The 27,842-nt window shown below is 51.1% G+C and overlaps 1 protein-coding gene across 1 annotated transcript; it reads right to left on the bottom strand.

Annotated features, from left to right (window-relative positions):
* Positions 1 to 952: 952 nt before the first annotated feature.
* XPNPEP2 (X-prolyl aminopeptidase 2) lies at positions 953 to 27,591 on the bottom strand. The gene is made up of 21 exons (XM_057718302.1): positions 27,296 to 27,591; positions 25,026 to 25,096; positions 23,473 to 23,583; positions 22,221 to 22,284; positions 21,112 to 21,216; positions 20,793 to 20,879; positions 19,581 to 19,727; positions 16,798 to 16,899; positions 16,044 to 16,125; positions 15,565 to 15,760; positions 14,683 to 14,772; positions 13,427 to 13,536; positions 12,651 to 12,728; positions 11,535 to 11,606; positions 9,490 to 9,550; positions 8,111 to 8,180; positions 7,506 to 7,610; positions 7,015 to 7,074; positions 6,428 to 6,504; positions 3,417 to 3,506; positions 953 to 3,102 (listed from the first exon to the last, which is right to left on the bottom strand). The coding sequence occupies exons 1-21, from the start codon at positions 27,342 to 27,344 to the stop codon at positions 2,905 to 2,907; spliced, it is 2,025 nt and encodes a 674-aa protein (XP_057574285.1). The 5' UTR covers positions 27,345 to 27,591; the 3' UTR covers positions 953 to 2,904.
* Between the last annotated feature and the right edge of the window lie 251 nt (positions 27,592 to 27,842).

The raw sequence follows: 27,842 nt of genomic DNA on the forward strand, positions 1-27,842 counted from the left end.
AGGTGCGTGACTCAAGCAAGGCCACACAGCTGGTACAAGAACCCTAGAATCCTAACTTCTAGGAAAAGGGAGTTTTCCACATGGTCCGCTCCACAGCGGCAATCAGCAGGCGAGGAGGGGTTTGGTAAGCTCTGTCCTCCAGCATAAAAACCAAGGACGAGAGCCCTAGGGGGCATTTATATATCTCCAGTTCCTAATGATGTCTCAAGTGCCCTGCGTGTGTTAGCCCTGCTGTGTGTGCCCTGACCGTTTCCCTGCCTGATCCAGAGGGAAGCCCTTGAAGCAGGATGCTCCGTGGGCCGGGCATCTGAGGCCCAGGAAGGGAGGCGCTGGGGTGGCTGCGGCCCCCTCTGCAGCCAGGCTTTTGGAGTCAGAGTTCTCAATCCACAAATGGTGGATTAGAAGAGGCAGTTAAATTGTGGGGAAGAGATGAGGCGCAGCCCTGGGTCTTGCTCACAGGGGAACGTGTGAGCTGCCCTGGGCTGAAAGGCCTGCGAGTAGCTCTTGGCTGGGTACCCGGGCCCTCCTGCTGCCGAGGAACCCCAGGAGCAAGTATCAGGGGTCAAAGGTAAAGGCCTGGGCGGGCAGGCCCTGGGGAAGCAGGATGGTGTGGAGAACACAAGCTGAGTCTTTAAGTCCTAACTCACCAACCATGTGATCCTGGTTGAGTCTGTTTTCTCATCTGTAAAACAGTGAAAGCCAGATCCCTTGTCCTTTTTTGAGAGAGTGGGTCCTGGAGTCGTTTGCCTGGTTTGAATCCTGCTTCTTTCATTTCCTTGACAAGTGACCTTGAGCGACTTGGTTAATCTCTATGAGCCTCGTTTTGTTCTTTCACTTCTAAAATGGGAACAATAAAGGTACGCTCTCCGAGGCTGTGGGGATGAAACAGGAAAATGTGGTAATGTATGGTACACTTAAAAATTTAAGAGGGTAGATCTCATGTTTAATGTTCTTACCACAGTAAAATAAAAAAATGTAAAAGCATGCATGTAAACCACAGTGCCTGGTACATAGTAAACACTCACTGGATGGTTGCTATGATGAAGCTGATGGCGACGATTAATTTTATTATGAGCAGCTGTCTTTGTGGGGTGAGCTTGTGAGGGAGCAAATGACTCAGTAAACAGAGGCCCACTGTGGGGTGCTACAGGCTTTCAGTGAGGATGGCTCAGAGCTGGGGCCTTTGAGTGCAAGTATCAGTGGTGATAACTGTCACAGGTCACCCTCACGCTTAGCAAGCCAGGCCTGGTGGTCCCCCCCACCCCGGGGGACTCCTCAGCTGGTGCCTTTGCCCAGCACTCTGCCCCAGAGACTTGCTTCTCTCCTCCCCTGACTCTGCTCCCTTGGTGCTGGCCCCAGCTTTCCGGGACCGCCTTTGACAAATCCCCCAGCATGGGGCTCCTCTTGTCCCGTCCACAAGGCTACACAGTCTTCGGCACAGGAGGTGCTGGGCTGGGCGTGGCATGCATGCGACTCCACGTACATGCACGCATGCTCACTTGCACTCTCAAACACATGTGCTCCCCAACTGAGCTTCTGGGAGCCTCACATCCCTGCCCCCACCTCACCTCCTCCCCTTCCTCCCCCACCACAAAACCCACAGGTAACAGCAGTCTCCGGCTGCACAGCAGACAATGCAAAACCCAGAGGGAGGCTTCGTTGCCAGGCTGTTTTAAGCATTTAGCAGGATGTGAACCCAGGTGGCTAACGGCTGGGCTGGCCAGAGACAACTCTTCCCCACCCTCCGCCTGTCCCAGCAGCGGGCTTGGTGAACGTGGAAGGGGCTGGGAGGTAGGCTGAGGGATTCTGCACGGTGCCAAAGGGCAAAAAAGCAGGACTGCTGACCCATTCTGGCCCTGCCACGTTCCCACCAAACACAGTTGTGTCCTTGGGCAGGTTCCACCCCATCTGGAGTTCAGTTCTCCTATCTGTAAAATGGGGAAACCAGATTCTGCCCACACAGGTTAAAGGTCACCTAAGGATGCTGGAGGATTTAACAGCATTGTCCCACTGGCTGCACTTTTGAAAGCTCAAAGGGTGACACACATGCCAGGAAGTCTGTGATTGGGCAGTGTGGCTCAGGTTGTTCCCAACTGTGGGTAGGGCCATATTCTAGAGTGTTCCTCGCGTCCCCTCCTACCCCATGTCCAGATTCCTATGGCTTAACTCCCTATGCTGTCAATTGGCATGGACCCTGCCTAGGGTTTAAGGGTGATGGGCTGACACGTGGGTGGGGGGGGCTGGTGTCTGTGCCCCTCACCTGGCTGGTCTCCCTGACCCTGGGGTGGCAGGAAGGCAGCAGCCACCATCTCTTTCTCTCTCTCTCTCTATTGCTACAGGCACAGCGGGGAGTCTGGAAGTAGTATTTTATCCTTCAGCCTGTGGGCTGCAGCCAGGAGGCCACTGTAGGGCCAGGGACAGTGGGGGTGGCCAGAGGTGGCCTCAAGGGTGCGGGAAGACCAACAAGTCAGCCAGTGTGGGTCTGGCTCAGTCCAGCAGGTGGTGACACGGTCGGGCTCGGCCAGGGCCATGGAGCCCCTTGGGCGGGGGGGTAAGGCACTGTCTTATACTGGTCTTTTGGGGGCAGGAGGGGCAACAGGCTCTGCCAGGTTACGGGCTAGGCCTACTGGGCTCACGGGAGGAAAGGGACTAACTGGCTCCTGTATCCTGGGGCTGGGGGTTGGGAGCTGAGGGTGAAATGTCCAAGCCCGGGTGGCAGGGTGCAGGGTGGGCAGGGGAGGTGCTGCCTGTGATCCAGAAGCCCTGCACCCCTAGGGCTTGGCCCGGTAGAAGGAGGCTGAGGGTGGTGGTTTCCAGGCAATGGGTTGGCAGGGGCTCTTGGGGCATGGGTGGTGGGGGGAGAGGGGAGCTGAGCAAGAGGGTCAGGAGGGGAGTCTTGAGCTGCTAGACACTCCAGCCGAGGATGGCGGCGAGAGTGGAGACTGTCATCAGAGGGGCCAAGGAGGCGGTGGGAGCGGCCCTGGCAGTCAGGAGCTCCGTATGCCGCTGCAGCCAGGAGAACTCCTCCAGCAGCTGGCGCCGCTGCAGCTCCGGGCCCACCTTCTCACGGATGGTCTGGTAGTAGCGGTTCACGTACTGGAGCTGCAAAAGGTAGGAGGGGTGAGGGCTGCCTCAGGCCAAGCTGCCAAGGGGTGGGGGCTTGGAGCCATCCAGTGCGGGTTAGACCCAGGTCCCCACAGCTCCCCATAGGTCCCAAGCCATCACCGCGTAAGCAGGGGAAGGATGCCCTAGTGTGTGCCTCTAGGTGCCACCCGTGTGGGCCCTCCCAAGGGAGGGGAAGAGGCAGAGGGTCTTGGGGTAGGGGGAGCAGAGGCGAGAGAGTCCCAGGACCAGGGAGAAGGCAGCCAGTGGCTCGTGGGCTGAAGGGCAGATAGCGCCGAGGGGCACTTGCTCACCTGCTCGGGGGACAGCAGGCTGACATCGATGAGATTCCGGTCATAGGGCACCAAGGACACCACTTCAAAGGTCAGGTAGGTCCCTGGGTACTGGGGGGCCACAGGTAAGGTAGTAGGAAGTGAGCAAAGGGGAGGAGCTAGGCCAAAGGGACAGAGGGAACACTCTACCCAGAAGCCCTGGGCACAGGGAACTGACTTGGTCAAGCCTGAACTCCCCACAGTACCCTTGGCCACCCCCGTGTCTACCACTTAGCCACCCATCTTTGGTGCTTCCCTCATGATGCCTGAAGGTTAGACTTAGGCCTGTGTTTCTCAAAGTGTGTGTATCCAGAGTGCCAAGGGAGCTTGTGGATTCCCACACCCCAGATCACCGGAGTGAGAGCAGGGCTGGGAACCTAACATTTAAATAATTTTAAGGTAAGTATTAGGTTTTTATATCTTTCTAGTGAATTTCCATCTCTATCTACATATCTCTATCTCTCTATCCACATCTCTATCTATCTAGCAATTGATGTATCTATGAGACTGACGCGCTGCCTACTGCACTAAGGAGGCAACTAATTGATGTATCTGTGAAGATAAGTGTAGAGAAGAAATAGCCCATAATTCTTATCTCCCAGAGAGCTCTTGCATATATGTGCTTAGAAAATTCAAACTACAAAAAGATACTCAATAAAAATGGAAAATCTCCTCCCTGTCCGGTTTCCTCCCTCAAAACATTTTTGGCATATACAGTATATATATATATATATATATATATATATATATATATATATATCCGCATGTGGACTCTAGAGTGTATGGGCCACAGCATGTGGGATCCTAGTTCCCTAACTAGGGATCAAACCCACATCCCTGGCGTTGGCAGGCAGACTCTTAACCACTGGACCACCAGGGAAGTCCCTATGTGTATATTCTAAAAATTCATGCAAAATGGATCCTACTATACACTTTTCTGCACGCCCCCCCCCCCATAGTAAACCTAGGAGAGTGCTTCATATTAGCACAGGGAGGTGAATCTCATTCTTTTTTTGTTTGTTTTTTTGTTTGTTTGTTTTTTTGGCACACGGGCTTAGTTGCTCCGTGGCATGTGGGATCTTCCTGGAGCAGGGATCGAACCTGTGTCCCCTGCATTGGCAGGCAGATTCTTAACCACTGCGCCACCTAGGAAGCCCGAATCTCATTCTTTTTAAGGGTCCATAGTATGCAGATGGTTATTTAACCAATGATGAATATTTAGGCTCTTTCCATCTTTTAAACTATTGCCATGAATGCTATAATCAACATCATCATATAAACATCTTTATATAAACTGACATTTTGGGACTATATCCAGAAGGTACATATCTGGCAGTGGGAATGCTGAGACAAAAGGTACAGGCATTTTTCTTTTTTTTTTTTTTTGGCACACGGGTTTAGTTGCTCCGTGGCATGTGGAATCTTCCTGGAGCAGGGATCGAACCTGTGTCCCTTGCATTGGCAGGCAGATTCTTAACCACTGCGCCACCTAGGAAGTCCAGTACAGGCATTTTTAATATGTATTTTGATGGATATTATCAACTGCCCTCCCAAAAGGTTGTACCAATTTGTACTTCCCCCAGCAACATATGAGTGTGTCCTTTTCCCCACAAACTCATAAGCACTGGGTATCATCAAAGTCTCTTGCTTTGCTCAATCAGAAGGTATTCTATTGTCTCTTTGATTTGTATTTCTTTAAGAATAAAGCTGAGCATCTTTTCACATTCATGGACCATTTGTGTTGATCTTAGTGAATTGCCTCTTTACATCTTTTGACCGTTTTTTTTCTGTTTTCCCTATTTTTGTCTTGATTTTTAAAAGCTTGTGGTAAAAGAAGGAAATTCACCCTTTCTCTGACGTACATGCTATATTTGTCATAAATCTTTTCACTTTATTTATGGTATTGTTCCCATAGAGATATTTTTTATTAAATTGAATTAGAGTTATCAATCTTTTTCTTCATGACTTCTGGGTCTTACATAGAAAGGCCCCTTTCCGCCCTGGGATTATAAATGAATTCATATAGGTTTTCTTCTAGATCCTTTATGGTTTCACCTTTAAACCTTGCTCCATTTGGAATTTTATTTTAGTGTAACAGTGAGATTCTTCAGTTTAATTCCCCCCACCAAATGATTAGCCATTTGTCCCCCCACCCGTTTATTAAACAATCTTTCTCTTCTTTACTGTTTTGAAGCACCAGCTTTACAGTAAACTAAATTCCATCTTGTTTATGGAAATTAGAGGATCTATTTCTGGACTAATTATTCTGTTCCACTGGTCCATCTGTCTTTCCCATCTCTGGTGTCTTACTGTTTTAGTGATGGCAGCTTTGTAGTGTGGGCTAATATCTGCAAGGGCTAGTTTCCCTTATTGGTCTTCTTTTCCGGAATTTTCCTAGCTACCTAGCTATCTTTGCATGTTTATTTTTACAAATAAACTTTACTATCATTTTGTGAATATACAAAAGCATCCAGTTAGCATTGAAATTGAGGTTGTCTTGAATTTGTAGATTAACTTAGGGAGAAATGACATCTTCATAATATTGAGGCTTATTTCCAGACAGCACCATTTACTTAAATCTTTTTTATGTCCCTCAGTAGAGATTTTCTCTGTGTAAGTCTTTTTAAGTTCATATCTAGGTATTTTATCTTGTTGGTTGTTATTATACAGAATCTTTATACCTAACAAGCTCCCCTGGTGATTATTATGTGCATTGAGAATCAACGATTTAGGGCAGGGATACTGATTCATTTGTTTTGGAGTGGGCCCTGGGCAGTGGCATTAAGAAAAAAAAAACCTCCAGATGATTCTAATACTCTAATGTACAAACAGGTTTGAGAAACTGATTTATAGAATTATTCTGGTGCTAAGGAAGACTCCAAATAAATTCATGACCATACATTAAATTCTCCTTTGACCTTCCCTACCCCCCATGCAGCCCAAAGTCACTGCCACGTTGTCCACACCTCCAGCCCGTCTTGGTGGCACTTTACCTTGGTCTTTGCTTCTACCACGAGGGCCACATCTTCAAGACGGATCCCAAATTCTCCATCCTGATAGTAACCAGGTTCTGGGAGACACAAGAGATGCTGGTGACATTAAGTAGGGGAGAGTACCCAAGCCTAGTTTTCCTATAGTGACTGAGGAGTGGCTGGAGGGCCCAGCTGCCCCCGGCTGTTGACTTGGGCAGACCCACCACCTGTTAGATGCTCTGTGGCTACTCGGAGGCCACCTGCCAGGCCTTAGATCCCCCACCCTCCCTTGTAACCCAGTGGGGAAGACTTAAGAGCCCACTTGGGTCCCAAGGCACTCCCACTCCCTGTGTGCCACTGTCCTGTTACCCCAGCACTTGACTGGAGACTTTGGAGTTTGGATGTACAGCTGGAAACAAACTCCCATGGGAAAAGTGAGCATACAAACTGAAGGGGTTTGGGGTTATGGTGGGACAACCCATTCGGGGCTGGGCGTGGGGAGATGAGGGAGTGCAGTGGTGGAGCCGGGGTGGGCCTGTGCGGGGCTGTGCTCCCTGAAGGCTGGCGTTCCCTAGACTGCAGTCCTGGAGGAGCCCCAAGAGCCATACCGATGGAAGTGAACATGCCCTTGGCCATGGCAATATTGCTGGACTGGAATCCCACTGGCCCTGGAAAGGGAGAGGGGGAGATGCAGGGACAGTCAGCTCTCCTGCACTCCCTAGCTTGGAAACTAGCAGGTTCTGGGGAAGAGCAGGTAACCAGGGTCCCTAGCAGAGTGTGTCCACCACATCATTGTCTACCTGGGACTGGTATGGACCAGACTGGCTCTGGCTTTTATTTCTCTGGGGTCTACACCAGTCAGCCCCTGGGCCTTGACCTGCCTCTCCTCTCTCTGGGGCTGTCCTGTCCCAAGTGCCAGCTGGAGTGGCCAACTGCCAGCATTTCTCACTTACCCTGTGGAACACCAACGCCCCACCAGCTGGGTAACCGTGGATGAGTGGTTGCACCTCTGTGGGTCCCGGTCATTTCCATACCTGTGAAACGCTCCACCTCTTTCATAAGAGGGGGGACTCCAGGGGAGTGCTGAGGAGATACCTACACTCGTGCACACACAGGAAGTTGCCAATGCCGTGGCCTGTCCCGTGACCATAATTGAGGCCAACATCCCACAAGGCTCTACGGGCAAAGGCCTCCACCACCCGCCCTGGAAGAGAGATGACTTCTGGTCAGCTGGCTGGACCTCAGACTACTGGCTTTGCCCCTTCCTGCTCTCTTTTTCCAGACCAACCATCAGGTTGGTGCCTGAGGAGAGGGACCCCTGAGAGGCAGGGAACCATGCCCTATCTCCAGTATATTCTACATTGTACCCATCACCTACATCTCCCCATCTGTCAAGACACCCACTCCCTCCAGGGATCCTCCCATGACTGCTGCAGCCCACACTGACCGCCCCACCCCTGAGCTCCAGCTCCAGCTCCCGAGTTAGACTAGGAGACAGGAGGCCTGGGTTCAAGGCCTGGCTCTTCCACTAACCTTCTGTGTGACCTTGGGCAAGTCGCTTTCTCTCTCTGGGCTAGATTTATCTATACAGTGGACGGGATGATGATATAACTCCTGCCCCACTAGCCTCCCAGGGTCTGAGTGCAGTGAAATCAGGGCCTGAGGCTCCGGGTCCAGCCTGGTTTCCTGGTTTCCAAAACCCACCTGATGTAGCAGCTGGGAAGACGAGTGTGGAGAGATCGATATTTCCTATCAACACACGGGTGTACGCCTCCTGATGGGGAGAGGGCAAGGGAATGTGGCACGCAGCGGAGGAAGCTGGGAGCTTCCAGCTGCTCGGCCTGCGTGCACACAGGTGTGTGGGCCAGGCCTGGGTCGGGGGATGTGCGGGGGGAGGGGCACGCTCATATGTGGTCACCCAGGTTCTGGAAGATGGCTGGAGGAGGCCAAGGGGAACCTTCATGGAGCTTGGTCCAGGCAGTTGCCTTTGGCTGGTCCACAGGGACTCTTTTAGGTGGGGGTGAGCTGAGGCCGTGACAGAAGGGGTTTGGGAGGCAAACTCCCTGGGCTGGAATCTGGCCATGGCCCCTCACAAGCTTGACCTTGGACAAGTGATTTTAACCACTCTGTGCCTCAGTTTCCTGGTCTATAACAGGATGATTATAGTACCAGCTCATAGGGTGGTTGGGAGGACTAGGTAGACTTGTGCATGTAGGGTGCTCCCGACAGAGTAAATGTTCACACAGAGGTCAGCGTCCTTCAATGCCATTATCATGATCGCCCTTTACTTTTCTTAAGGCCTTATGGTTAGGTTGAGGCCTGATAACTGGCAGGTCAGTCTTGCTCTGTTGGAGCTGTTACCTTGTGGAAAGAGGGAGGGAGGTGGGCTGACAGTGGCCTCTTCTCCTGGTCACTCCCTGTGGCGCTGTGGTGAGTCCCCTTCACCACACACACACACACACACAGGCTTGTCATCTGGAGCATGACAGCTAGGGGCAATGGATCTACTCGCTAAACTGAGCTCCTTGAGGCCTGACCAGCGTTTGTTTCCTTTCTCTCTCGGTTTCTGGCACAATGTCTGAGCCACAGTCCACATGCTGAATGCATGAATGTGGCCCCTGCTCTCCACCCACCCAGAGGCCCCCAGACCATGTCCCCACCTTGACCCCAAGCGGACCAGCCTTCTCTGCTTCCTGAAACCCGCCAGCTCCTTTCCACCTCGGAGACTTGGCTGGTGCCACTTCTCTCCCCCTGGAATGGAATGCCTGTCTTCCTGCTTTCTGCTCAGCACAGTGCTAGGCTCACCGACAGTACTAAATATGTATTTGTTCATTGAGTTACTGAAATGGGATCATGATAAGCTTGGGCTGAGGCCCTGCTGGGGGCCTGAAATATCTCTGGGGAAGTAGTTGGGAGCACTGGGTTTTCTGGTACTAATGTGCTGTGTGACCTTGGGCAAACTGCTTAACCTCCCTGGGCTTCAGTTTCAGCCTCTGTACAACCAAATGGCTCTTGGCGGAGTGGTTGCTTGGATGTCCTTCCCTTGGGTGGGCGTGGGTAGGGAAATATGGTCCAATGCCTACCTTTTGGAAAGCAGAAGGGGTGCCCCAGTGGACTGTTCTGGTGATGTCTGTTGTCCCGTCCCTGTGGAGAAGGACAACCAACATGTCCAGCTCTGCTGAACACCTTGGGGTAGGGATCGTGGCCACGTGCTTCCCAAATGCTTTCCACTGGGGTTTGAGTGGCAGGGCTGGGGTGGGGGAGGGGAGGGAGGTGAAAGAAAGAAGATGGCTGCCTTCATGCAAGTCCCATCCTTAGCATCTATGCATGAAGGGGCTCTAAAAGCTATCACGTTCAAAATCACTATGTTTTCTGAGAAGCCCGCTTCCCCACATGCATCCTCTACCCCATACCACCCATTTTGGCTATTTTGTAAATCTGGGTTTCCTTGGGCCAGGCTGGCTCTAAAAGCAAGGCTTCCTCCAGGCTTCCTGGGAGGCAGGAGGGAATCGTCCCATTCTTACAGATGGAGAAATTGAGGTCCAGAGAGACCATAACACTCTCACACATTCATATGCTTATTTGCCATTTATAGAAGGGAGGGAGGCAGAGCAGACCACATTATCCCCGTTTCACATGTGAGGCAATTGAGTCCACGAGGCCATCTCCCTCTCTGAGCTTCAGGGAGGCCAGGCCTGGCGCAAGCACTGGCTCTGCACAGCTGTCTCCATTGTAAACATGGATCTGCCCCAGGGAATTGCTCAGAGTCCCAGTGAACCGAAGCTGCCAGAAGCCAGACAGTCTGACTCCCAACCACCAGCTGCAGCTGTTCCCCCAGGATGCCCCCTGTGGCCACCCCTGGGGTGGGGGTGGAAATGTCCCAGGGCCCTAGGGACTCCTCCTTGGGAGCAGGTCACAGGGCGTGGCTGACTTCGTTAGAAGGAGAGAAGAGGAAGTGAGGTGACCATTTCCCCGGCCTCACCCTGTGTGAGCACGCCCCAATCCAGCAACACCCCACGAATTCACTTCCCCTTTGCACAACAGCCATCTCAAGTACACACAGCGCCACGCCGGTGACTGAAGGCTGCTAGGCTGAGCATCTGCCAGGCTGACTCCCAGAGCCATGCTAAGGCTAAGTGAAGGGCCTTTGTCATTAGCACATTCACTGCAGAATAGAGGATGGGAAACTCTTCCTTGCTCCTCCATCAGTTCAGTACACCCCTTCCTTTCCCCTACTCTGAGTTTCCCACAGTCCACCTGCTTCCTAGATGAGAAGAGAAAATCTTCCAGCCCATCTCAGCTCAGCTCCTATGTGAATGAGTGGTCATATATTTGGAAGGAATGGGCTTAACCTATTCTGCATTGCTGTCATGTCCGGGTGTTCAGGTTGTGCACTGTACAAAGGTAATACCTCTAAAGAAATGCCATTCACTGAATGGGTATATACTAATTTCATAGAGGGCACACAGGTGGACACACAGATTGTGGAGTCCTGGAGCAGGGGATAGTGCCCTCCTGCATAACCCAATCTGTGGTCATGCACACACCCAAAAGAGCATGCACATGTCTACTCGCAGACATGTCCCCATGCTGACGGCTGTGCCCTGTTCCAACAGTGCTGCAGGCATCCCTTGAGGTTGCTTCACTCACCTCCCTATTGCTTTTGAAGGCCTGATCCTGCCCCCAGTCCCCATGGTCACCTAACCGTGCAATGAGGGAAGAGGGGCTGAGGACTATGCATTGTGCTGGTGGTGTGTGGGACGTGTCCAGGGTGTGCATGAGTGGCTTAGAAAATGGGTTCAGTGTCTGTGCAGCCAGGGTGGGCTGCTGAGCATTGCTGTTCGGACTGTGTAATAATGTTTGGGCTTAAAAAACATTTTACTTGCACAAGGGAGTCTTTTCCTGATTCTCACAGGGTAGCACCTGTGGGCAGCCCCATTGTTTTGGCCTCTGTCCGTTGCCCACTGGGCAGGGACCCCCACGTGTGAAAATGGGAAGGATATTCAGGCACGTTCAATCCAGGCCTCTCCTTTCTCAGATGAAGGATCCATGCCCAGGAAGGAAAAGCCTTGGCTGGCTCTTGGCTGAGCTGAGACAGCTGGGCCAGGGCGGGGTGGGGAGTACATACCAGTATTGTCCCCCCGAATCCAGCAGGTACATCTCATCTGAGGACAGCTTGCGGTGTAGCTCCTTGGTGGGGCTGGGGAGGGGAGAGATGCTGAGAAAGGAGCAGCCTAACCTTGAGCTGGGTGGGGTGGGCATCCTGAGTGAAAGCAGAGGAACCTCCTCTCCCCAGGGCTGACCTTCTAGCTAACTCCTTTGGGGAAGTCATCGTCTCCCAAAGGGCCCTGGAAAACTACTGAGCTTCTGCTGCTAATATCCTCAGTGCACATCTGTTCATCCTGCACCTCCCCAGGCAAGGCCTTAGTCCCCAGGGAGGGGAGAAAGGAAAAAGCCCCAAATGTGGGAGACAGGAGAGCTTTAGCGAGCACCCATCTCTTTTTATATCAGGAGAAACAGGCCTGCAGAGAAGGGGCTCACAGAAAGCCCTGCAGGAAGGCTGTGAGGGACCTGGGTCTGGACGCAGATGCCCCTAGAAGCCAGGGCATAGGAAGGGAGGGTACCTGAGGGTGAGGTTGGAGATCAGGAGTTGGTAGGGTTGAGGGGTTCCTACCCTACTACTCTCTAGTAGGGAGAAGGGGCTGGACCAAGGCAGCTAAAGGCTTGGGGATGCCAGGGGAGGGAATTCTGGGATAGTCCAGGCCAGCCTTTGGAGGGTATCTGTCCTCTCCCTGCTTTGCCCTTGCCAGGCTGAGGCATCTGGTTGGCTTGACCCCTCTACCTGCAAATTTCATCAGGCAGGCCTGCAGGTGTTTGTTTTCTATGGAGCCAAACAGCTGGCCAGCCTACATCTTGGGCCCAACTTGGTTGGTTCAGGCATAGTGAATGGGCCCCTCTCCCCATGTGCTTGTGAGCTTTAAGAATTAAATAACTCACAGGAAGCCGAGTAAAAACATCCAGCAACAGCCCCATCTTCCTTCCAGATCCTTCTGCCCTGAGTGCTCACGTAGTCCCAGCCTCTTGGGCACGGAAATTATGCAAGTCTTTTCATTCAAAGGAGACTCCTAACACCTGACTGGGCTCCATTTCCCGCCCCCAGCCCCCCAAATGCTAAAGGCCTCAAAACTTAAATAGGGACTCAGGTTCTCCACAGAAGCCCAGAAAATTCTTTCTTCTGAAGTACCTGTAGTGGGCCAGGGCAGCATTCAGGCCACTGGCAGAGATGGTTTCAAAACTGGATCCGGAGAAGAACTCTTCTTCTCTGGAAAGGACAAGACAGGAGTGGTCAATGAATGGGCCCAGGGACTAGGTTAGGCTTAGGATATCTAAGAAGGGCAAGTGAAGGTCACGGCTGCCTCTACCTCAGCCAGGCTCCATTTGGCTTTCCCAGTCCCACTTCCTATCACGTCCCAAACCCTGACCTGTCGCTTATAGGCCCCTCAAGGTCAGAGGAGAGACTGTAGCTGCCAATTATTCCTCATCTACCTCCATTTTACAGATGGGAAAACCGAGACCCTGTGTCCCAAAGTGAGTTCCTAGTAAAACAAGAGTGAAGAAACCTAGCTCCCTGTATCTGAAAACTCTCCCAGCGCCAGAGCAGCATCCTGGGCTAAGTGTGCCCTCAGGGAACCTCCCTCCCCAACCTGATATTCTCAAGTGGTACCTGGCCTGAGTTGGCCTCGCCACAGAGAGAGCGGCCCGTGCCCGAAGCAGACACTAGGGGGCGCTGTTGGGTTGTGGCCCTTCAAGTTGTCCGGCTTTCAGCAGAGCTGGGTAATGTCATCCAATACCCCTGCCCAGCTTCCTGAGCACCCAAGAACCTGTCACTCCTTGTTCCATAGAGGTCCTTAAATACAAGGAAGGTCTTCCTTCCCCTGTAAGTAAGGAGACCAATCCTCCCTCCCTGCCCCCACCCCCACTCTAAGACAGTCCGCCGAAAGGATGGCTGTGGTCCTTCACCCGCGGAACTTCTCCAGCAGCTCTGCCCCCGAGAACTCATCTACGGTGCCTTTGGGCACGTTCTTCTCCAACCAGACCAAGTAGCGGATCACAGCCACAGCATCCCGCACCTGGAGCGGGGCAAGCAGAGAAGCGGGCTGAGGAATGGTCTCAGCCGGGGCTCTGGGATGAAGGAGATGGGGTGACAGCTCTGGGAGCTGAGCTTTAAAAACGTGCGGGTTTTACTGGCTATTTGATGATATTAAGGGATTCTTATTTATGTTTATATATATGATCAGAGTGTGGTCATGTTGTGAAAAGAGTTCTTGTCTTGTCAGAGACACTGAAATGTTGATATAAGAAATGATATGACAGATGGGATTTGCTTTAAAATCATCCAGCAGCCGAGGACAGGGAGTGGAGGTAATGAATGTGGAGTTGTAGAGGAAATGAGATTGGCCTTGAGTTGATGATTATTGAAGCTGGGTGATGCTGCTGGGGTCATTATGCTATTTCCTCTACTTTTGTATATGCTTAAAATTTTCCACAAGAGAAGTTTTCAAAAATAAGGCAGCATAACCTAATTTTAACAGGAATATCCGAAGGGGAAAGCCATTCTTTCCCTGGGCTGAAGAAATTAATATAGCCAACACTTATTTAAGACTTGGAATGTGTCAGGCGGTGCTCAAAGCAATATATATATATATTTGAAAATATATAATTATATTTATACATATAGAACTATATAATTATTATATAAGTATCATATATTTATATATTTATTATATTTTTATATGTACATATTATATATATATGCACATGTGTACAACACCATATTTCTATTAATTATGTATTACAATTAATATATTTAAACATACATGATTTATTGTATATTATTTCTACTATATAATGTAGATATGTATCTTTAATCCTCACAACCACCCTCTGCTATAGGTTACAGTTATGATCCTCTTTTTACAGAAGAGGTAACTGAGGCCCAGAGAGGTGAAGTGACTTGCCTAAGGTCACCCAGCTAGGAGATGGGTAGAGGAACTAGGATATGAACTCAGACACCGTAGCTCTGGGGCCCAGGCTCTAAACCACTGAACCATGCTGGGGACAAGGGGGTGGAGCACAAGTGGCTGCCCAGGAGTCCGGCGTCCACTTCTCTGTCTCACTGAGGACCTTCTTCAGGCTCCTCCGGCAGGGTCTCCTTCGTAACCCATCAGACCGGGAGCTCCCCAGAGGGTCGTGTGTCTGCCTGCCCATGGACTTACATGGCTGGCCCTGAGGAGGGTCTGCTCCTTGCTGTTTTTCACCGCCTTGGTTACCATCACTGGGGAGTAGGTGTCTGCTACAAGTTTCTCCTGTGAGGGACAGAGAGGAAGCAGTCTGGGAGCCCTCTCTAGGGCACTGTGGTGTTTGAGAAGGATTGGCAGGAAATTCCAGCTGAGACTTGCCGTTTCCTGGAGTAATGCCCTTCCCGCATGTGCTTTCTGACTATGCAGGGCTTTCCTAGTCTTCCCTGTCCAGCCTAACCTCCCCTCTCTCCCTCCCTTCCTTCCTCCTCCTTCCCTGGTCCTGGATCCCAGCAGAGCTCTGGGACGGATCTGAGCCTGGTCCCTGCCAGTTGTGGGCTGTTCTAACAGTGTGTTTTCTGTGCATCTCATATTATAAGAGCTACCACTTATTGAGTGCCTGCTGTGCGTCAGGCACTGGGCTTTGTATGCACTGTCTCCTTTAAATCTCCTCAGAGCAACTCTTTTGAGGTTGTGACTCTTAGTGCCATTTTACAGGTGAGGAAACAGAGAACCGGACTGACTGAGTCACTTGTCCAAGGTCATTGCACAGCCAGTTCTCATTCTCAGGTTTGGTGACCTCAAAGCCTCTGCTCTACCAGCCTATACTCCCCCAGCCTCCTTGACAATCTCTGAGCTCTCTGTGGACAGATGTTCTGCTACTTCTCCTTCTGTCTCTTCCCAGGGAGGCCTAGAAGGGGACTCGCTGCACCTTTGCTGACTGACAAACTGCCAGAATGGCTGAGGGGCTCTTCCCACCCCCTCCCCTGTTAGGTCAAGACTTATCAGGGCTGTTGGCAGAGGGCGGTTGCAGGGGGAGATTGGGAGGGCCTGGCAGGAGCCGGGACCTGGCAAACCCACCTTGGGTATCACCTCATAGAGCCCATACGAGGTGTAGCTGGTCCCGATCCAGATCTTCACGTTTCCTGAGATGTAAGCCTGGATGCTGTCACGGACTTGGCCGTAATCTTCGACTTGCACACACAGGGAACCCGTGCAGCCAGAGTTCAGGTACTGCAGGGTCTCAGTGCTAAAGCGACTCTTGTTTGCAAATAATCTGGGTGAAGAGGGAAGACGGGGAGGGTCCAGAGAGTCTCTAAGGACAATGCAAAAGAGCAGAGGCGCTTTGTTCCTGGAAGTCAGAGGAGGACCGCGCCAGGCGGCTGAGCAGACCAGATTTGGAGTACGTGGGAACAGAGGTCAAGGGGGTCAGGGAAAGCTGATCGGAGGCTTCCTAGAGGGTCCTGCTGGGGCAGGCACCCCGCTTCTGGGGAGGCTGCATGGTGGGGCAGTGAGAAGTTGGAGAAAGTCTGTGACCGCAAGCCAAGGACAAGCCCTACCTGATGGAGGAGTCGGTGAGCAGCGTGTAGGAATAGAAGAAGGGGTTATAAGGGATGTCACTGCCTCTAAGGTTGAAGAGCCCTGGGGAAGAGAATTGATGACTATTTGAGGGTTACCTGCCCGAGGCAAGTACACATGACACCTTTGCCCTACTGTTGGCTTTGGCCCCCACAGACTCCCAGCAGCACTCCCGCATCCTCTGCCCCTAATGTTTCTCAGTCTTTCCAGAGTTGGGGAGGGTCTTTGAAGCACTCATGAGCACTAGGGACACTTTCTCCCAGAAAAAGGCAGATACCCAGCTGGTAGTCCACACGGCAGTGTCGGTGGGTTCCCAGGATATCTGAAGCTCGGAGCTGGGGTCAGGGTGAGAAGTGCTGAGCCACGATGGGACAGAATAGGGTCACACGGGGTGCAAAAGCCAGAATTGTGAGTGCCCTGGGCTCGTGGCCAGGCGGTTGGAAGGTGTTTGCCGAGCCTCCTTCCCTTTATGAGACAGAAGTCTTTGCTGCTGTGGTCGCCGGGTCCTCCGATGGCCCGCAGGCTGGCCCCAGATTGCACGGGGCTTCCTGGTTTCCTTATTGGGCAGACGTGAGCTCCTGCCCTCACCTTGGTTGCTGCAGGCTATGACCATGGAGCTCTCAGAACCCATGGGTATGTGATTATTCGGGGAGGAGTCCTGTGCTGCAGGGCCCAGGAGGCTTGGGGGTTGGGGGGAAGCCAGGCACCCCCACGCATCCACAAATGTATACTCACAGGCCGTCTCATCAAGCGCCGAGAGAAGCACGGCAGTTGGGGCCTCACGATGCTTCTGCATCTGACTGCGGATGCCAGATACTTTCTCCTGCCAGGCGTTCCCTAGAAGCAAAAGAGCCCAAAGAAAGCATAAGTGATCTACCTTCTCTTTGGCACTCTGTTCCTGAGAGGGCTCCCTCAGGGCAATAAGTTTTCCATTCCTTTAAAAGCAGTAGAACCCTTTCTTTAACCAAACTCTTACTTATGTAGTCATTAAGGACATGGGCTCTTGACCCAGACTGCTTGGGTTCAAATCCTAGCTCTGTTATTACTTGCTGGGTGACCATGGGAAAATTACTTAACCCCTCTGTGCCCTATTTTGCACATCTGTAGAATGGGGATGGATTATAATAATAGTGTCTACCTCAGTAGAGTTGTTCTGAGGTCCGAACTAACTAATATTTATAATGTATGTAGAACGGTGTCTTGGTGTATAGAAAGTCTGGTGTAACTTTCTGATTAACAAATAAGCATGCAAAACAGAGATCAGGAGAGCAGCCCTAGATGAAGGGCAAAGGGATAGGGCTGGGCCATGTTTAATTCTCTTCCCTGCAGTAACCCTAGTGCTTACTAAAGCCACTTGGGTCTGGCCTAAGCACTTTGTGTACATTGTTTTAATCCTCACTTGGCCCATTTTACAGATAAGGATATTGAGGCTTCAGAGAGGTAAAGTGACTTATCTATGGTTTTCATAGCTGGCAAAGGGTGGAACTGAGACTTGAACCCAGGCCTGCTTGACTACATGGCTCACACTCTTAATTGGTATAGACATTGGACTATCTTGCTAACCTTGTTAGTCTCCAGCCTTGTCCTTAAACTCTGTGTCACACAGCTGATCTTTCTGGGAGGCTTGTATCCTGGTTCTAGGCCTTGGGTTTTCATCATTTTTTCCTGCTCCTTGTAATCCTTCTAAAGAGTCTGCCCCTAGGCAGGGCTAGGAATTTGCTGGCAGAAGATCGTAAGCATTGAGGGTCCTAGTTGGGCTCAGAGATTAGCATAGATAATTCAATTTAAAAAAATCTTCCTTCAAGCAGGTAAAACTATTCATCAAGAACCAAAGCTTTGGGTGGGATACTTTTTTTAGGTTTATTTTATTTTATTGTGGTAAAACACACATACCATAAAATGTATCATTTCAACCATTTTAAAGTGCACAATTCAGTGCCTTTAAGAACATTCACAAAATTGTGCAACTACCACTGCTATCTAATTCCAGAACATTTCATCATCCCAAAAGGAAACCCTGTAGGCAGTCTCTCCCCATTTCCCTCTCTCCCCAACCCCCCGGCAACCACTAATCTCCTTTCTGTCTCCATGGATTTGCCTATACTAGATATTTCACACAAATGGAATCCTACAATATGGGGCCTTTGCTGGCTTCTTGCACTTAGAATTATGTCTTCAAGGTTCATGGATGTCATACATTTTTGAGACAACAAATGAAAGCCAATTTAAATTGTTTGATACACACAGGTATCTTTGAGTAATTCTTCTCATGTTCTCCCCTTTGCCCTTTGTCCCCTTTAAAACCTGTGAGTGGCTGGAAAGAAAGTCTCTCTTGTCTCTCTAAGCTTAGAGACTGTTCTTAGGCTTCCAGGCTCAGTTCTGACTCCGGATGGCTTTTCCTTGAAGACTAGCAGCCTGTGGTGGCTTGGCGTCCTCTCACTTGTGGGAAGTGATAAAACCCATGTGAATTCTCTCCCAGTCCCTGGAAGGTTTTCCCCTTTATCCGTTCCTCTTCCTGACATAACTGCACCCTTCTTTATCTGAATGGGATGAGTTTTATTTATGATGGAACTGTCTTGGATAGCAAGTTTCTTTAAAAACTGCGTCAAGATGCAGAAAGATTCCGCAAGTTACACCAGAATGGATAAAGAAAATTGGACACAATTTTGACTTGTTTCATCAGACCCGCTATTTTGAAGTTTCTCTCCTATTTCTTGGATTCCTTTCCAAACAAGAAGTGTGCATAGACCTGTGTGTGGAAAGGGGCCTCTCAGATTACTCAATGTTCCTAGGAATCCAAGTCCATGGGCTCGTTCAGAATTCCTAGGGAAGCTGGGGGTTGTGGTGGCTAAAACACTGATTCATAATCACTAGCCTGGGGCCGGTCAGTTTAGTTACTACTTACAAGAATCATAGAGCGCACTGTTCTTTTATGACATATTTAAATGATGTCAATGGGGTCAAGATTATTGATGTTAGAATTTTGGGGGTCAGTTGACTTTCCTTTGTGGTCTGGCCAAAACTTGAACCCTAATCTGTGCCATGGACTGACCTTGAGCTTAGTTTTTGCTTCCTTTGTCCATGCCAGCCCATCTGACCCCAGGCATTTTACATCACAGGAGGACCAGAAGTCAAGGTCTGAGTGATTGAATACAAACCAGTCTTCACTACCAGACAAGCAACTCATATCATGTTTTTCTTTCCTCTCTTCAAAGGGGTAGTTTTTTTTTCCCCATCTTTCTCTGACTCCCTTGTTTCCCCCCTTCCCCTTCCCTCTTGCTTCAAATCCTGACACTCTTTATTCCAGCATTTTCTAAATATGGCCCGAGGATATTCTGATTCAAACTCTCTGAGGGGAGGGGGCCTAGAAACTTGCATTTTAAAAAAGCATCCCAAGCTAGTCGATGCACATGAAACCACTGCTTTGGGATCTCTTAGGATGAATTTTTCAGCCAAAGGAGCAGCAGCTGGGGCCTGTATTGCTCCAAGCTGAGAAAGAGAACCAGCTTAGGAATCACCTGTGAATGCCTCCTGCAGAGCATAGATGGGCTCGCTTGGCACTGGAGGCCTCTCTGACCCCCACACCAGGTCCACAAGGTTGACAGTGATGGACACCAGCTCTCTGTCAGAGTCTTGGAGGGCCACACTATAACTCTCCCAGGAGTCTGCAGAGACAGAAAGCAATCACTTGTCTCCTGCCTGTTTATACCTCAGGAAAAATTGTGACTCAGGCAAAGTTAGTTCTTGTCCCCTCTGCCTCCCTTTCCACTCCTGCAGCCCAGCTGCCAGAGACCATCCAAGTAGCCTGGCTCTCCTGGGCTCTGCCCTCTCATCTTCCTCTTTCAGTTTTTGAAGCCTAAGTGCCCTGAGTCCACCCCAATGCTGCCCACGGTAAATTGGCTAAGCTCGCCTTTTTAAGTGCCAGTGGCTGTGGGGCCCCCTTTTCGGTCCTGTCTGTCTGACTGAACTTCAATGCCACAGCCCAAAGGAATGGTGAGGTTCAGGCCACTGGAAAGGCTGGCCAAGAAGCCAGATCTGAAGTGGGAGCCTTTCAGTACATATTCATGGGGAGGCCACCTTTGGGGGCAGGCTGGCCAGCTGGTGGGGGCACCAGAGCTCAGGGAGCTGTGTTCCTGGAGGGGAGGGGAAGGGACTGTGCTTCTTCTTTCTTTAAAAAAATTTTTTGGCCACGCCATGTGGCACGTGGGATGCAGGGTCTTAGTTCCCTGACCAAGGATTGAATCTACACCCCCTGCGGTGGGAGAGCACAGTCTTAACCACTGGACCACCAGGGAAGTCCCAGGGATTGTGCTTCTCTACTCAGAAATCCTCTCAACTCCTTTGACCCTTCCAAGCTGCCTTCCAGAAGAGGGCTACCAAGTGACTCTAGTGCCCCAATTGGTAGAGTTCCAGGGCACAGAGGATGGTTCTAGGTTTAAGGACATCCTGGCCACTCATTGGCTAGGACTTAATGATTCGCTGAGACTTCTAGGTTGGGTCTATGCAGTCCTGACTTTTAAAAAAATCTATATTTATTCTTTTAAATGTATTTTCATTACACAATCCAGGAATACACCCTTGTTGCAAAATATTCTGCAACCACAAGTTCAAACACTCTATCTTTAGAGTCACCCTGCACCTCCTTCTACCAAGTGTGCTTCTTTACATCCTGGGGGCCTGAGTCTCCTTCGTTGGTGTGGACAAATGCAGGGACTGAGGGAAGAACATACTGATGGAGAAGAGGAAGGGGTCGAAGCCCACACGCCCTCCAACAGGAATCTCGGTGATGAGCCAGGTGATAACAGGAGTGGTGCCAACTGAGAGAAAGACAAGAAGGGACGTTGAGGTTACCCCAGGCCCTGCAGCTGGGCTTCTGTCTGTGACAGTCCTGCCATGTCTGTCCTCCATGATATCTGCCTCAAAGGTTAGGGATGCCTCCAAATTTCTTGAGCTTCCCAACATGGTCTTGCACGCACCCCCTCACTTTTACCTTCCCGAACTCACTCTGGGTTCCAGAGCTTGGGGAACAAATCTGTGCCGTCCTCTCACCTTCCTTGTGGAGCTCCCAGTTGCAGTCCATCTGCCGCTCAGCCTGGGTCCAGTAGCGGCTGTCGGTCCAGAGAGCTGCTTTCCCCGTGGTCACCACAGCGATTCCTGGGGCAGAACAGAGAAACTTGGAGGGGAGGGTGCTGGTGCAGAGCGTGGCTTTAGTCAGTGCATTAGCCTTGTGGTGCTGGCTCTGACAGTCACAAGGGGCCTCTGGAAAGAGCTGTCACTCTCCTCCCTCGGAAGGAAGTGAAGCAGGAGATGTTAAAGAGAGTGTTAGGGGGAAGGAAGTCGGAAAGGTGTCCTGAGCTGGGCATCTCTGCTTTTCCTCGAGGGCCTCTCCTAAGGGGGCATTTAGCAGGACAAGTGGGGCCTGCTTTTGGCTGTCCAAAAAAGTCGATGCTACATGTAGGTGCTCTCATCGGAGATGGTGTGGCAGTCAGTATCAAGATGTGGTGGCTGGTGGGGACACTAAGCCAGGGGCTTAGCTGAGAGCAGGCAGAGAGGCCAAACCCAGTGACTTTTGCAAAGAGAAGAAGGGCCCATGATGGGCAAGCCAGGCAGGTTGAAGCCCAGGGGAGGGGTGTTTAAGGATCAGCAAGGGAAGCTTAGGTTTCATTCAAGGGGCCAGGATCAGGGTGGGAGGTCGATTCCAAAACTGGGACCCCATAAAGGGCCTCTATGTTTGTGTCTCATTTGGCCATGAGATGTGACGTTATCCATAAAAGGGCCAGCAAAGTAAAACTTTGTTCCCAAATGAGCCATTGTGTGAAGGGAGTCACTGGGCTCCTAGTGGCTAGATATAGAGGGAGCAACTGTCCCAGAAATGGAGCCCAGGGAGTGCTAGGCTGGCCTGGCTGTGGCCAAGGCAGCGAGCACAGGAAAGTAGTCAGGAGGGCCATCTGCCTCGTGCAGAAGTGTGGCTGGTGGGCTGTGAGGTGTGTGCCCTGGTGACCACTTTTGGTGTGGTGGAGGGGAGGCAGAGAGGGTAGAAGGGGCCTCTGGACGCTAGGTCCTGGGGTCCTGGCTGCTGAGAGCTAGTCACATCGGGGCCTCTCTGACCACTCTGGGCCTCCCAACAGAAGCAACGAGGACTGGGTAATGGCCGTCACCTGCAGACCCTGTAAAGCCTGTAATCCACGCACGCCTCTCGTCATACTTGCTGATGTACTCACTCTAGGAAATCAACAACACCGTCATTAGCCTTCTTCATGGAGTCACACCCCACATGGAAGGCCCCCAACCACATCCCAGTTATTTCTGTCTGGTTAGATTCAACTAGTTCCCCAAGCCCAAGCATGCTGGGCACCTCTTCCAGGAAGCCCTCTGGAACTCCCCCAGCTCTCAGGATCTTCCCTTCCTTTGAACAACTGTATTTTTTGGAGTCAAAACCCCACGGTCCAGCACTGGACTGTTCTGCAAAGAAGTCTTGTCTCCCTGGCCAGGATGCAAATTCTGTGCAGTCTGGGATCATGTCTTTTGGTTCTTCTGGGTTCTCCCCTCCAGCTGTCCCCCTCCCTCCCCAGTCTAGCACAGGATAATGGGTACCTCATAAATAACTTCAGCAGAGAGCTTTACACATTATTGTATTTTGGTTCTCATAATCCTTGGAGACAGAGCTCATTATTCCCATTTTGCAGTAGAGGAAACTGAGGCTCAGAGAAGGTCAGACACTTACCCAAGCTTCTTAGCCCTTTTCGGCACGTGGGAAAACTAATTCAAGTAAACGTATTGATGCTGAAAATGCCTTCTCTTCCAACTGGGCTGGTGCTGGGAAGGTGGATGGGGTGGAGGTGGAGCCAGGGTGGGAGAGGGTGGGATGGGTCGGCAGGGGTGCTGCTTTGGGAAAAGCAGTTCTGGTTCAGACCATCTTCTTTCCTGTCTGCTCCCCCTCTCCCAGCCTACACCCCAAACTTGTGGAGTCTTGGACGCTGGATCATTTCAGCGCTCCATCCATCAGCCGATGGGAAGGACTGAGCCAGAGTGAGCTCAGGGTTCTTCTAATTCAGTTCCCAGCCCACATTCTAACCTCCTAGGGCAGGGGTATCCTAAACATTCATTCTGGATCTGCCATCTAGGAATTGATCAAAATTGTTCTGAAGTTGTTTATAGTTTCATTGCCTGAGGTCAAGGAGATTTGGCAATGTCTTCTCTCCTATGTAAAGGAATACATTCTTTCAATTGCCCTAAAACCCCCGTGTCCGAGCTCCCCACTTCCTTCCCTTTGCCTGTCAAATCCTTTCTCTGTCTTCCATCTTCTGAGTCTTAACAGCATCCTGTTTGTGGACTGTTCTCTTAGGCCAGACCCTGGTTGCAGAGAGGGCGGGGGGGGGGGGGGTTGGGGGGGGAGGAGCCATTCCTCACCATGTGGGCATCCGTGTCAGGAACGACGTAGGCAGAGAGATTCTGAATGTGCATCTGTTGGCGGAGGGCTATGAGCCGCTCTGTGGTATTGACTGCAGTAACTGGAAGGTACTGACAGGTGACAGGAAGACACCAAGACACACACACACACACACAGACACACATTGCTTAGAGAAAATGTCACCGGAGCCCCCAGCCTCTCCTTAGGCAGGGGTTGAGGGTGAGTAGGCTGGGCCAGCCTAGAGGGAGATGGGGCAGAAGCTGACATTATGGATTAGTCTAGATAAAGGTACCTGGGCTGAGTGGCGATGGAGGTGTTTATGAACTCGGAAAGAGACTTTTTGTGACAATAATGGGACCTGAGTCTGGGGTAGGAGGTGGGTAAGAACTGCAGGGGTCTGAGCCCTGGCCATGGGCCAGGCCCGGGGGATGGTCCCTCTTTGGATACCTTGGGGTAGAGTTGCCAGTTTAGCAAATCAAAATACAGGATGCTCACCCAGTCACATTTGAATTTCAGGTAAACAACGAATAATGTTTTCATATGAATGCATCCCATGTACTATTTGGGGCATACTTATATTAAAAACGTTATTCATTACCTGAAATTCAGATGTAACTAGGTATCCTGTATTTCATCTGGCAGCCCTACCCTGGGGACTTGTTTCAAGTTTCCACTCACTGGTCCCAAATGGCAGAGAGTCAATGAGCAGCCCCAGCAGTTTGAGACATTGTCCAGAAAGATTGTCTCCAAGACAGACATTTTGTTAAAGTTATTTTATCTTAGAAATAAAACGTGGGGGTGTTTTATTTTGCCTTCTACTCCAGGATACATCCATGTTTGTTTTAATATAAAAGTAATGTGGTTTGCCCCACCTACCTGCCTGCCCCAGTGGTCTCATAAAGTGGACACTGCAAGCAGATGTATCCCATTTGTCCTGAGACTTTAGTGACCTGCTGGCAGGCCCACAAGCCCTCACCTTCTAGCCTGCTCCTGTCTGGGGAAGCTCTTTCGTGCTCTCATCTAGCTGTGGAAAGAATCCCTCTGGTCTCCAGCTAGGGAGCTGAGGACCTTTCAGCTCCAATAAGCTGGGCCTTCTCATCAGTCTTCACACCCGAGGCCTCCCTCTCTTGACCTTCCGCGGCTCTTCTAGCCCTCTTCCGCCCTCCTCCCCGTTCCTCTAGAATTGTTGTTTTCTTACCTCCCATCCTCCTCCCGGCCTCTGCCTAGCCTCAGCTAAAGGTTAGCTAGGGGCCTCCCGCCTCCTAGCCGCCCCTCCTCTCTCCCTCTCGCAGGGGCTGCCTGGGCTCAGGCTGGGAGGGAAGGAGATGACCCGCCGTGGGAATGGCTGGGAGGGAGGGATGGGAGCGGATGTCAGACACCTGAGAATGTGCCGCCCGCCCCGAGGGAGGTTAATCAGAAACAGTGGCCCCAGAGTCCGGAAATCAGGAGGAAGGCTGGTAGAGGGTGAGGCTAGCAGCTGGGCCTATGGGGGATGGGGAGGAAGGTGGGAGCCGTGGGGCGGGGTGGGGGTGGGGCAGAGGCAGGGCCTCACCGGAGGGCTGATTGAACAGTTTCTCACATCCTCTCTCAGGTCCAGTGACTTTGGGTGGCCCCAGGCACAAGCTAGAAACCGGAGAAAAATCCAGGGTCACTTGGAGACCAAATAGATCCCAGAGAGCACGGGGACAGGTTCCCCTAAGCCCCCTCCCGGTCCCCGCAGGGCCTCCATCCTTTGAAGCAGGAGATGCTGTCCAACTCTACTTGAGGATAAAAATAATTACATTTCATAGGAAATCAGGCTGAATTGGATGGCACCCTGGGTCACAATCAAAGAAACCTGTTTCATTGACAAGTGATTGCTACTTTTGGATGGGTTTTAGTGCTCATTAAATCAATTTTTTCCTTCTAATCTAATTGGGTCTTTTCAGGGTCTACCGAACTGGAAAAGTTGTGTGTAAATTAAATTTTTGTAATCAGATTTTCTCCTAAATGCTCTAGAGGATCTCGCTAAATAATCACCCCACCTTCATTTTACCCTTCTGTAAATCTAATTATATATATATTGGGTTTACTTAAATTCAAGGCCCTCTTGTACCAGTTCTTACAATCCAAATCTCTGCCTCTCGTTCCAGGCTACAGAAGACTGGCAATCCCAGGGTGACATCGTCCCCTGGTGGGGAAAGATGGGTTAGCATTTAAAGAGCTCCTACTATGTGCCGGACACTGAACTCAGCAATTTATCTACAGTATCTCCTTCAATATTTGCAACAACCCTGTGAGGTGGGTATCATTGTCTGCTTTCTACAGAGGAGGAAGCTAAGGCCCAGGTACATTTAGTTACTCACCCAAGTTTTGCCACAGTGAGTCCGTGGCAGAGCAGGGATTTGAACCCAGGCCATCTGAGTACAAAAAAGCCCCAGAAGGGACAGGATGTATAGAGACTTAGTTTCCAATTGAGGCTTGGCCCCAAATTTGATGTGTCCCAAGGAGACTCACCCAGTATTCGTTGAGCAAACATTTCCTAAGTGCCTGCTACATACATGCCAGGCACTGGGCTAAGTCCTTCAGGCTCTGGGCCTTCACACCTTGAAAGTCCCAGGGTCTCTGATAGGTCTTCCCGCCAGCCCCCCACCTTTTAGGGGGGATTTCCCCAGAGGTAACGGGGGTCTGAGTTTGGGGAGACACTCTACTTTTGCTTTCTGATGGAGGGAGTACAGCTGGATTCTAATACCATGAAAGCCCTGCCTCCCTGTCCCTCCTCGTCACAGAAGCTCAAGGGGGAGATGAGACCCACCCTGTTGATTTAAGAAAATGAACACTCATTTCTGTAGGAACAGATCTCTGGCAAAATGGTGGCGCTAAAACACCAATGTAAGGAGCAAGACACAGCCAACCCATGTCCCTCTAGACACCCCAACTGGTGTTCTCTGAGGCCAGGGCTGTGACTCCCAAGGGCAGGTTCTGCAGCTGAACCACTTTGTGGTCCCTGGCACAGGGCCTGGCACGGAGGAGGTGTCAGGAACTGGGTACTGAGCAAAGGGAAGGAGGCCTCCCTCCCTAAGGCCAGGGTTGGGGGATGTGGAGAATGCTGAGCTGTGACCAAAGAGAACAAATGGGACACCATAAGGGTAACAAGGACCAAACTTTAGTTAGGCTCCTCCAAGCCCTCTTCTCTATTAGTCCTTGACTTCCACGTCCATCCTGTCCTTACTGGGCCTGCATTGCCCAGTCTTAGCAAGAATCCTGCTAAGTCAGTTTAGAGAGAATTGCCCACCCTCAGTATCTCATCAACCTTAATATCTGATCAAATTCCTCATCTCCCATCCTTGATATCTGATCACCCGGCCTTCAGCAAGAATCCTATTAAGTCAGCTTAGCAACAATCTCCTCACCCTCGATGTCTCCTCTTGGCAATTTTCCATCCACTGACCCCCTCACTCTGATTATTGACAAGAAGTCCTCAGCCATCTTTGCTGTACTCAGAGTTGAGCCCGATTTTTCTCCCCTATTGCAGCGCCCCTATTGCAATAGTCTTGAATAAAATCTTCCTTACTCTTTTAACAAGTGCCAGAGTCATTTTTTCTTTAACAGGTGGGAATGGAAAGGGCCCAAAGTAGACTTGAGATGAGTCTTGAGGGTCCCCAGGATTGACCCTGGGGTTCCTCTTCCTTAAGATAGAGAGAGGGATCAAGAGAAAAAAGAGACAACCTAGGCCCAGCCTTCACTCCAACCCCTTCTGAGCCCGCAGGGGAGAGGCCAGAGCTGCTCTCCAGCTGGACCTGCCTTCCCAGCGTGGGAGGGAGAGACGGGGGATGCACATACCACAGAGGAGGGCAAGCCAGGGGTAGAAGCCCCAGCAAGCGCAGGCCATGGGGTCTTCAGATGCCCGTGCTGGGTGGATGGAGGGCCAAGGGAGAGTGGGCAGGGCTGTTTCCTTGGCGTCTTCTTCCAGGCCTTTCCAGGGCAGGAGCAGCCAGGGGGTGGGGGCTTGCAGTGGGGAGGAGGCGTCCAGCTGGTGGATGGAGAGTCTTCTGGTCTTTCGTTTCTGAGGGTTCCAGGAGTTAGGCTGGGTGGAGAAGACTCGACTGCTCCAGGCAGCCTCTGCTGGCTCCCTGTCACCCAGAATAGGGTGTGAGCCCGCCCCGGGCAGAGTCCAAAGATCTCTGAGACAGAGGAGCGGCAGCTGGTCTCAATCAGCCTGCTTCTCCCAGCCCCCTCTTCAGCAGCCAGCCTCGGCCATTCCCGAATTCTGTCCCCCTCCCTCCAGCAAGCTGTTTCCTATTAGCTCCCCCACCCTGGACTCTGGCTGCAGCCCCACTTTTGCTTTGAGATGGATGTTTATCCTTCTGCCTCTTCCAAGCTGGCCTGA

This window comes from Hippopotamus amphibius, chromosome X (assembly GCF_030028045.1).
Source record: "Hippopotamus amphibius kiboko isolate mHipAmp2 chromosome X, mHipAmp2.hap2, whole genome shotgun sequence".
Lineage (NCBI taxonomy): Eukaryota > Metazoa > Chordata > Mammalia > Artiodactyla > Hippopotamidae > Hippopotamus > Hippopotamus amphibius.